This window comes from Calonectris borealis, chromosome 1 (genome assembly GCF_964195595.1).
Source record: "Calonectris borealis chromosome 1, bCalBor7.hap1.2, whole genome shotgun sequence".
In the NCBI taxonomy this organism is placed as follows: Eukaryota; Metazoa; Chordata; class Aves; order Procellariiformes; family Procellariidae; genus Calonectris; species Calonectris borealis.
The window spans coordinates 34,772,103-34,784,127 of record NC_134312.1 but is presented as its reverse complement, the minus strand read 5'-3'; the positions used below and the strand labels follow the sequence as shown (position 1 = coordinate 34,784,127).

Sequence of the window (12,025 nt, the reverse complement as noted above, 5' to 3'; positions counted from 1 at the left end):
GACAGAAACACAATCTGCGAATGTTCAAGGTACATTGTTTCAAGACAAGTAACTATTTAGCCCTGCTAATTAGAAAGAGAAACATTTGTAAAGAAGAGGAATAGCTTTGGATTTTCATATTTATTTTGTTTTGGTTCCCAGTGGAAAGGTTATTGAGTGTATTAAATTAATAATTTGAGTGACCCACAGATTTGATGGTTTTAATAATATTGTAAATTTAGCTACACACTGTTTCTGTAGCCTGTCCATATAGATAGATAGATATATGGAAAAAAATAGCACTTTTCCTCAAAAATTTACCTGACACACTGTGTTGCTGGTAGTTATAGGAAGTTGGAATTGCACCAATAGGAAGTTGTGGCTTTGGATTGCCTGGTTGTACCTCATCATCCTCCTCCCCAAAATGATGGACTTTTTCATACTTTTCTAGATAACTGGAATAAAAAAAGCGAAGATTTTGAATATATATAGTACATCTAAACTCTTCATTCCCCAAGAGCTGAACTGCCAAAGGAAACAAACTGTACAAACATGGGGATTAACCGGAAACAGTAGTCAAAGTGGCATAAAACATAAAACGTGAGTCAGACTGACAATAGGCAATACAGAAAATGCAGATATGTAGAATTATGGATTCAGATATTAAATTTCTTCACACTTCTCAACAACAATCCCGAGCTAAATTGCAACCCGTTGAGCCCTCTTATGACTAAGCCCATTTTTCCCAAATCAGCTTTTGCTTTTGCTACCCAAGATAACTCTGCAGGTGGAAGCATCATAAAAATTACTGTGCAGGTTACCAATACATATACTGAGGTCAAGTCCAGAAAAACACTTACTTTTTTTCATCTGACTTAAAGAGAAACAATATACCAAGTCCTAGCAATTACACAAGAGTAAGAGAATTCAGGGATACTGAGGGCAACAATTCAGGATCAGAAGTTCTGAGCCATGGCTGCAACTAATGACTGTTGGAAATCCGGTCAAACCCCTTAAGAAAAAAAATGCTGATATATTGTACACAGAATGGACTGCAAGCACAGATTTATGTATAACAAAAGTAAACAGTCAATCAGCTTGGTAAATTAATTATCTCAATTAACAGTTTATTTAGCATTAAATCTGTAACTTTCAGAATTTTTTATACTCCAATATATAAAGTCAAGTTAAAAGGCCCACTGTAGTCTTAACTTCACACTGATACGTAGTTGCAAACTTCATGAAATTATTCCGAGATCACAAATATGCCTAAATTTACAAACTTTCATTGTGCTGAAAACTGACAGTATCAAGTCAATTAAATAATAATAAAAATATTACATAATCAGGAAGTAATTTTAAACATTTATCTTCCTCTTTGTATATGCTAAAAATATTTAATGTATTAGGAAAAAAACAAGCTTTTGGTATCATTTTTATCAGTAGACACTGAAGTCATTAACTCATGGGGAATCAGAAAAATTTAAAGAAAACCGTATTCCCATTGACCTCTGGGGAATATTTCAGATGCATTAAATTAGTAATTATTTCATGAAGTGAGATATCAGTGAGATAACCATAACTTTAACATATTAGCAAATATATTTGTTCTTAAGAAATTGGTACACTCCAGAAGGAAGGAGAAAATTTCAGAGTTACTAAGGCATATCATGGTGCCTATGATTTATGCAACATGCAACTATGATTTATGTCTGACTAACGTTCAGGGTACCCAAAGTACTATGTAAGTTCTTGTTATATGAACCGCTGCTATAGCGTCATCCTTATTACGTAGACTCTTGAGTGAGTTAAGGAGTCAACAAAAATCCTCCCTGCACTATCATTTGCTTTTAGGGACTAAAAATTACATTTAAATATGGTTGGTTTTTTAATCTTTAAACTAAAAATCCCCATTTATACTAATTAGGTCCCAATTTAAAATCTGCAAAAAAGTAAAGTCCTATAAAATTGTTTATAATTTTTAAGAACTCGTAACTCAACACTCTCCTACCCACAGGTTTTTAGATCTAAATCTTAATTCTTCTCTTCCGCTATGTTTTCCTTATCCTTTTATCCTACTTCTTTCCTTTCCCTTATATCTTATATCCAAAGATTAAAACCAATTACAATCCATAGCTTCTATATGGCAAAAGGTGGTTCTCAGCATATGAGCATCAAAGACACTACTCCAAGGGGGCTCGGGGGGGGGAATTTCTCTTCTAAAGAACTGATATTTTGTTGCATTAAAATGGTCATTCAGAGGGCCTGACCTAAGTAATTACATAACTGCTTTACTATTTTATTTCCTTGTTGCACTTTATCAGAGGTAGTACCATAGCTTTATTCTGCTTTATTATCTGCTATTATTCAAGCTTTATTTAAAAAAAAAAAAAAAAATTATTTTCTTCCATTGTCAATGAATTGTTAAGCACCCTATCAATGAACATTACATCACTGAACACTGAATATGGCAATCGCACACACAAAATGATTAGATGTGACAATGTCCATTTTCCATATTTTCATTTACTTAATAACTTCTTAAACATTTCAGGATAACTTTAAAAAACGCAACAATTAACACAAGTAGGGTGTTCATATATATATAAAATATATATGTGTGTGTGTATACACACACACTGCATCGTAAGCATGATAAAATCATGCTCAAGCTCTGCATGGAAGATTAATATTAAATATAGTATGAGATTAAGCAATTTAAAAAGTAGTGAAGAGAGAAATACACGCACTGTGGAATGTAACTGGTAAGATTTTAAAAAGCATGAAGCTATAGTGTACATTCAAGTGTACAGTCAGAAATGTAATGACTGGTGTATAATGCACCATGAAATCTTATGTGTCCCATGACTCCATGCATATTCTCTACTAGTTTCTCAAAATAACTGTGTAGATACCCTAACACAGCTACAAAAACTAGGTTTACTGGAATAAAACACTCATCTCCGATTGTGAAAGCTAGAAATCCATGATTTTAAATCATCTAGAAAGTATTTTATTCTTCCAGTGACAGAAGCATTTATTTAAGGCTCATTGTTTTGAACTATGTACACCTACGTACTGACCAGCATCTCTTCCCTATTCTGACCACTCTGAACCCAGAAAATATTATAGTGACTATGAACTAAGAAAATACCAGTGGCTTATGTATTCTGACAGGCTAAACTCCCACCCGTACATGTTAGTGATCGGTATTTTAAGATAAACCTAATAGTAGCTTCTAAAATCCTGAGAAAGAACACCGTTGTGCAGGATCCTGAACTATGTGCAAGTCTAATAGTACGTAGGACCACATCAGTGTACCCTGATGACGTTTCCTGATGATACCAAACTGAGTGGGGAAGCGGACACTTCAGAAGGGAGAGCCATCCTGCACGAAGACCTGGACAGGCTGGAAGAGTGGGCTAACAAGAACCTTATGAAGTTCAACAAGGACAAGTGTAAGGTCCTGCACCTGGGAAAACATAATCCAGGAGTGCAGCACAGGCTGGGATCTACCTGGCTGGGGAGCAGCTCTGTGGAAAGGGACCTGGGGGTCATGGTGGAAAAGTTCAACATGAGTGAACTCAATATGAGTGTGCTACTGCGGCAAAGAAAGCCAACAGGATGCTGGGTTGCATCAACAAGGGCATCACCAGCAGAGATAAAGAAGTCATTATCTCACTCTACTCAGCGCTTGTCAGGCCACACCTGGAATACTGTGTTCAGTTTTGGTCCCCGCTCTACAAAAAAGATGTGTACAGGCTGGAGAGGGTCCAGAGAAGGGCCACAAGGATGATCAAAGGCCTGGGAAGCCTGCCATATGAGGAAAGGCTGAGAGAACTGGGTTTGTTCAGCCTTGAGGAAAGAAGGCTTACGGGAGACCTTATCACCATGTTCCAGTGGCTACAAAGAAGATGGAGACTCCCTTTTTACAAGGAGTCACACGGAAAAGACAAGGGGTAATGGGTACAAGTTACTCCTGGGGAGTAACTCCTGGGGAGTTACTGAATCTGAATCTCCTGGGGAGATTCTGATTGGACACAAGAGGAAAATTTTTCACAATGAGAACGATCAACCATTGGAATAATCTCCCCAGGGAAGTGGTGGATTCCCCAACATTGGAAGTTAAGATTCAGCTGGACAGGGTGCTGGGCCATCTTGTCTAGACCGTGCTTTTGCCAAGAAAGGTTGGACCAGATGATCCTTGAGGTCCCTTCCAATCTGGTATTTTATGATTCTATGATTATTTCCAGTTTACCCTGGTCCAAATTGAACCATGGGAACAATCAGAATACTCTCAGTTAAGTTCTGCTCACTGCGAAAGTCTACACTTCCGTCTGCTACCAGCATTTGTTCATTGCCTTTCAAACAGTTCAGTAAATCACTCAGTCTGTCATCATCACTGTCATTGTGGCTTGAATAAATGAGTTTGTACTGTAATTGAGGTGACCAACGTTGAAAAGATGATTTCAGAAAACTAGTCTAACTTCTGATACCAAGTGAAAAGGAAACCTAAAAATCTAGAACTTATCTTTCCTACATATGCACAAACATACCTCCTACGAGATCATCAAAAGCTGTTGAAATTGAGGAAAAGACACGCTGAGGAAAAGATACTGCCTTCACAAAGTTTCACTGCCTTCACAATCAGATTAATCAAATCTATGAGTAAGTCCAATCAATTTGAACAGAGCCTACATAAATGTGTGTTTATGATCAAGGCCTAAAGGAGTAGCTCAGAGACAGCTTTACCTTCCCTCCTAACCATCCAGTCTCTCACCCTTCAGAGAGCTCATTTAGCAGATGAAGAGGATTCTAGGTTGGCTTTCCACTGATTTTTCAAACTGAATAGGGGTCAGATGAATACTAGAGATGATGCAGGGGAAACAGCAGGTGTATACAGCTGAGGATGGCAAGAAGATGATGCGCATGTGCCACTTCTACACTGGCAGAAGTTACGCTGTCTTAGCTTGTCTAATGGGACTTCAGAAGTGCAGTGGTTAGATCTAATTTCCTCATATTTGTTGGTCTGAGTCAAAGCTTAAGCTTAGCATAAAACACTTTCGTTACTGAATATAAGATTTCATAAGAATATTTAATAAGATGAAGTAAAAATCTCTATACAAAAACACATACAGTACTCAAAATACAGTTTGCAAATCTCTTTCTGGACCTGTTCATTCTACCAAGAATGGATAGCTATTTAAGCATTTAAAAAAAGAAAAAAAAAGCGCTTTATATATCATAAAATAGCCCATGTTGTTCCATACTTTAAAATACAAATACTGAACCTTATGCTTTTTATTAAAGCCACATCCCAGCAGAGCTGAACAATATCAATATCCTAGATGTGCTCCTCTGTTAATACCTACTTTATTAAAATGTGTTAAAACAGTTCTGCCAAACAGAGAAACTCTGAAATTTCAAAATCTAGTTTCCGTCTTCCCTCTCCAAAACCAAACAATGACATTGTTTCCCACTCAGTTTGACTAAGAAATTTTTGGGGGGGTTAGAAAAATTTTACGTATAAATTAAAAGACCTTTGCAAACTAAAATGGTCGCAGTTTTTTCAGTGTTGACAACTCTCACAAAGTTCTCACAAATGTCTTATTAAATATTTCATAGGAAACCAGGACTCAAATCAACCTGAAGTGGTGATCTAAGTTTTCCCTATGCCAAAGCAAGTATCAGCTTCACTTTCTTAAATTATCAGCTTTTTTTGTTGTTACTCAATTTACTGAAGTTCCACCTCTTCAAAGAACATCCCTCTTTCCTATCTCACCCCAAACTAATCAAGTTTCCCGAGGGAAAAAAAAACCCACAAACAACAAAATAAATTTTAAAAGCCCCCAATAACTCCAAAGCATCAGTTACAAAGGCTAAAAAAAAAAAAAAGCACCATGACAAATAGAAAGACCTTCCCCACCTCTAACACATACGCTAATTCCTTTTAAGATACTGCTAGTTTACAGGGAGGACATTTCACTATTTCTGAATTCATCGAGTTTAATAGCACTGTATTACTGAATTTCAGCCATAATAACCAGACCTTAATAGACTGCTTTAGTATGATTCCTTTATGCTACATAAGTACCGACTGTTTATAGACAGCTGTACAGACCTCAATCCTCCAAACCCTCCTTTTGTTTCCTGCAGAGAGAAAGCATGACGTGGAATTTTAGTATAGAGAAGGAGCTTTGTAAATTAGCTTGTAAGTGAGCTTTACTAGTCTTAAATTCTAATCTTACCAGTCTGGCATACACCTACTATGCAAACAGCAGAATAGTTATCATAAAGACCGGTCTTGCTCTAAAGATACAAGAAATTTAAGAATAATAAATGGAGCTTTTCTATTACTGAAAAACAGTTGTGCAAAAGCTCGTAAATTATAGATAGATAGTTACAAAAGACTAATCTCATGTTTCAAAACAACTCAGATCTGTAGCTATAGACTAGAAACGCATACTTTGATCACAGAAAAAGGTTTTTAGGAATTCAGAATGCTTCCTTAATTTAGCAAAGTCACAGGCAGTATACATCAACAATACAGGTCTCAATCTTCCAATCTTCTCTCTTAATTTCAATGCCAATGGAATGATTAGGCCCTGAAAGAGAAAGATGCAGCTAATATGTATGAAAAAGAACTAAAGCAACTAACTAAATGAAGGATCAGAATGGAACTACTAATGAAACAAGCAATGTATATGGGATATAAAAGTTTCAACGACATCTAATGAAAATACCTAAGTACTATGTTGAAGCCTTGGTGAGAATTGAGTAATGAGGAAAACTGCCTTCTGTACATATATTGAAAGGTGCTCCACACTGTTAGCATGGCATCCTGAACTGGTGTTAGCCCAGTGCACACATGATCCAAAATATTCAAGAAATTGAAATGCCATGAAACCCTGTGGCAATTTACAGCCACTCCCTCCCTTCAGCTTGGATCACGCCTCTATTTCTGAGAGGCTTAACTTAAAACAAAACAAACAAACAAAAAACCACAACCCCCCTCCCCAACAGCCTCCCCCCCTCCCCCAAAAAAACCCAACCAAAACTACCACCAACAACAAGACCCCCCCAAAAACAACAAAACACACACACACATATCTGGTGAACAGCTAGAACTACAGGATACGCAAAGTGCTGAAATATCGGAAAATATATGGGCAGCCAGAGACATGTGAAGGCTGGCTACTTTTTGAAGGGCAAGTGATTTCAATGCTTTCTGAAAACGTCATTCCTTTAAGGATCCCTTGAGTTGGAAATCAAAAGATAATATCCCTTTGAAAATCAGATTCACATATCACATATTACACATTCTGTTCCTGTGTCAGAACTTCCATAAGTCGTTTTGTTTCATTCAAGTCCATGAGAAAATATGAAGATGGCTAATATTTTTGTCCATTAAAAATACTTAAATAACAACACAGGTTTTTATTCAGTCAAGTTAGTTTCAGGTTTGTTTTCAGATATTTGGGGAAAAAATACTACTAACAGGAAGCCTACACAAGGTACAGCTAGTAGCATGCAGAATTTACTATCAATGGTAGCCCTGAATGGGCTTACAGTATACCGCAAGCTCTCAAGCTAGGGTTTGGGGGACATTTCTAGTACCTTTTAAATCTGCTTCTCACAAAAGTGGAAAATTTGAATAAAAAAGCATCTAGACTTTTAGATTACGATGGTCTCCAATTGAAAATTTAGAGTATACCACATACTCCCTTAGTATTTGTCAACTTATTTTACGTATTGGTATAAAACATCTGGCTTATTTGGCTATTTTGGCTCCCTACACCAGGACACGGTAAATTTGCCAAATATATATTAAGCCAGTGCCTGGCAAAACAGTAAAGACAGCATCAACTATCACAGTCCAACTACCAATTCCTTATCTTTGTATTCAGCTGAAGGACAAGCAGGTACCATTCCTACCAGAGCTCTCCACCTGATCTTTCTTGGAACTGTGTTTTTGGCAGCATTATTAGCAGGGGATTGACAACATGAACTTGCATGAATTCCATTAGCTTGAACACCTTCCATTATGAAGCAAGACAGACACGCTCTTCCTGCTCAATCTCTTGCATCCCCCTTTCTCCATTTTCAATCCTGTCAACAACAACATCCTAGATAATCATGAGACAAAATCCTTACTGCAATAAGGATTTCACACTACTCTACATTCCAGTTTGTGTCACCCTAACTGTGAATCATTGCATACTGTTTCTCTTTGCCCCTAATGACTCTTGTCCTGATCTGAAGGGCTAAGGAATTCCATGGTGGCAACGCTATGCCAACTAGAAAATTTTCAGAACAGGGGTCCATGCTTGGGTAAAACAATAAAAATAACTAAAAACATTGGAGGCAACAGCGGGAAAAAATTTTCAAGCTACCTATTATCGTAAGATTTTGAACTTAAAAAACCAAATACCTCTCAAGCTTCCAATAACATTCCTCCCTAAAACATGCAGCACACTGGTACTTGCACTCACTTGCGTGGTTTACCCAGTTGTACATCTGACTTCTTTACCAGGGACAACTCATGAACTTGTGGTGCCAACCAAAAGCTGCATCCTTTTTAAAAAGAGAACATCTTTATCAGACAATCCGTTATAGTCCAATACCACGAATCTACGCCTGCTACAGTTACTTGAAAATCTGATCCATTTATGAATCCTAATAGCAGGCAGTATTTTAATCACAGAGAAGGCTGTTTCTCAGCAGACCAAAGCGCTTATGCTCAACTCTCCTGCTGCTAGTGCACACAGTGGAGACTGGTGCCACACTCTGGAATGAAACTCCTGTTTTGAACTTAACAAAGCTGCTGCTGCAGCTGCCCCAAGTAATGTCTAACTCATTTACTCATCTCATAGATGTTCGCTTACAAAACACCTGTCCCAAGAGTTAACTAACTAGTTCCTGGTAATGCCAAACTCAACAACCCACTTCAAGGGTCTGCTAAAACTTCTAGCGTACACCAACAAGCTGCCTCAAACTTGATTTCGTATCTGAGTGTTTTATCAGTGTCATCAGCAATCTCCTCAGGGCTTTCTTCCTTGGCCTCGAGGGCACCATGAATTCCACATCAACAGTTACATCCAATTATTGTCAGAACTGATGCTTGCAGCTGAATCCTTCAAAACAATGTTTGTGTGTTTTCCATCTTCACATTGCCTAACTCAGAAACTGAGTATCTCACATAATGCACCCATTGAAACACTCCATATGTGATTCTCAGCAGTATTTGTTTGAGTTCTGGCTTATTATGACCACCTAATAAGACAGGCTGACAAATCAAGACTCTTAATGCTATACTTGGCCAGCTTGCCAGATGAGTAGGAAACCCCAACAGCTGTGTTTTTCAAACATCTGGCCTGGTGCTCCATTATGTGGCTGCAGAATACTGTCCTCCAGCCTGAGCTGGCCTGTTCCAGAGTCAGTTCCCATGCAGCCCTATCTGACCATACACACCATACCAGGGACTCCACAACTCCAGCCTCCACTCTGACATCATTCTGTCACGCATTAGGCAAATTGTGAGCAAACCTGGAAGGCCCTGTGCAGATTAAATTTAGTCCGAGACCTTTATATAGATCCACATATAAACTACAATTGCATACATTTACTGTAAGTTAAATGTGTTAACAACATTTCGTAACACAGGTTACGTGAGACTACATGATACATGGTCCAATTTGTGGTTTGCTTGAAATTTGGTTAAAAAATTCTTAACCTACCAAGAAGCCTTTGCAAACAGATGAAAAACAAATACATGCCTTCGTGAAGTTCTGAATCTTTGTTAAGGCAAGAAATATTATTTATTGTTAGAAAAAGTAGTGTAAAATTCAATAGCATCAGCAATCCTGGAAGTTTCACTTTGCTAGACCTTATAACAACAAGAAAAAGATGCAATGCTTCTAAGTGGAAAAAAAAATTCATTCTAGAGTCACTGAAAATACATTCTTAATATCTATGGGAACACCAAGAGGAAAGAAATTAAAATACTATTTTATGCTTTCATATTAATAATGCTCCATTTCAGAAGGAAAATAATAGAAGACATATGCTAGCCAACTAAAGTGTGTATGCTGGAGTGCAACTTCAAAAGACTGGGGTGGCTGGGGGACAACACCACAAGTCTGAAAAAACTGCACTACCAGGAATTCCAACAGCTTCTAAGAGGAACTCTGTGCTGTTAAAGAAAGAGGGAAGAGGGAGAAAGAGGTCCTAAAATAAAAGGCAAAAGTTTCATTTATCATGAAGATTTGTTAGCCAAAACAGTAGCTGAAAGCAAATTTAGGTCTCCTTCTACTTCTACATTCCTTTAACTTTCCTCTAACTCTTCTTAAATCCTGCGGCCAAATCTGGCAGAAGGACTGCATGGGAAAGTCTCCACACAGCAAAAACAGTGGGCCCAGCTAACAAAGTCTTGACAGTTAAGCAACTAAATTCTGGTCTACTATGCTGTAACTAACACCAAAATGTATTAACACCTGTTCTTTTGAAATTAAGATCCTTCACTTACAGGCTTGTTTTCATTTATTTTAAACTTAATTTAAACTGAATCCACTTGTGATCCACAGCTGCGGTCCACAGTTATTTTCCAGGACTAACTCTTCTACTGCATTCTCACTGCTTGCCAAAAACAATTCAAAACCAGCATCACCTCTTCCTGCTTCAGCAGCTGTTTCATTAGATCTGATGGGCTTCACATCCAGGAATATCTGAGCTGTGCCATTACTAATAGTATTAATTCTCCAGTCTGTAACTGGGAATTAACATTTCAACAAAGGCAATTCCCAGATGTATTCATCTTACTAATATTATAGTAATTCTGTTGCCATCTAGGATGACAGCTCATCAAGTCTGTCAAGTATCACAGCAGTCTGAGTTTAGCTCTTCAAACAAAACATCAGAATCCTCAAGATGTTTTGCTATCTCCATAACATGCTCACAAATTCTAGAAAAACCCCAAAGTTTCTCTATTTTGAGAAACAATCTACAGTACCACCTAGATTTCCCCACAGTGTCTGAACACAAGAGTATCTGAATGGCAGAGATGCACTAATACAAATGATACCACGTTAGGAATCACTGTAGGCATGTGCAGGAAATTATAACTAAGCACTGTGTGGCTTGCCCAAAGCAAGTCACAGTAACGTACTATCACCCACACCAGCCATCTCGTTTCAGGCAGCCACTGAAATTCCAAATGCCACCGCATTATGAAAGTCTCTCCAACAGCTTTCAGTATTCCTGTACCCACTGCAGAGCTGGTAGCAATACAAGTGAATGTCTCTACACTCTAAGATGTATTGTGATACAGTAATAATAATACTTTCAACTAAATACAGCTTCCTACATAGCATTAGTTATACACAGCATGTCTTGTAATACAGAGTCTGCACAGAACGTAAAAACTTGTGTTCAGTGAGCACTATTTAGGTCACTAAGTCAAGTGTCAAAGTAAATACTACAATAAAAATCACTTGTAAACATGCATTCTTTCACAAACATATCCTAGGACTGGGTGGTGTTTTGACAGCAACAGACATATTTATCTAACAAGTGTTTTTAAAGAGGAAAGATTTTTTAAAATATATGTATAAATATATACATAAAAGAATATGTATTTATTTAAAAAAAATTCAGAACACAAAGTTATCATTCGTCCACAGTGTGATAACTCAGAGCATGTTTTAAAGCTGGGGACTTCCATTAAAAATAGTGCCTCATATTTTGCCAAATATTAAAGCTAAAAATCTAATAGTCCCTCACAAGATTAGAAACAAGCAAAAGTACACTAAACACACTATGGGCTTTGACCACCACAGATCAAACAACCAAGTGATCCAGAAGTATTTCTTGAGAGAAGCAACTAGATACATAAAGACATTTTAATGCAAATACATGTGTACACATTTAATGTACATTGTGTACAAAGTTGTGTAACTTTCAGAACTGTGAACACAAGTAGTTGTTAAATTGGTTGGAAGACCTACTGACTCTATAAAGGTATCTAAGCAACATACAAGTATTTAATTAA

The 12,025-nt window shown here is 37.4% G+C and overlaps 1 protein-coding gene across 5 annotated transcripts in view; it reads right to left on the bottom strand.

Annotated features, from left to right (window-relative positions):
* Positions 1-12,025, bottom strand: part of ARID2 (AT-rich interaction domain 2) — a 106,735-nt gene that overhangs the window by 46,345 nt on the left and 48,365 nt on the right. For 4 of the 5 annotated variants that reach the window (XR_012673392.1, XM_075148207.1, XM_075148208.1 and 1 more), the window contains one exon: positions 301-434. The exons of the other annotated variant lie outside the window; for it this stretch is intronic. Coding sequence is in view for 1 of the 4 variants with exons in the window: in XM_075148207.1 (XP_075004308.1) it covers positions 301-434 (134 nt within the window). In the remaining 3 variants the exon portion in view is untranslated. The remainder of the gene's footprint in view (positions 1-300; positions 435-12,025) is intronic. 5 annotated transcript variants of the gene reach the window in all.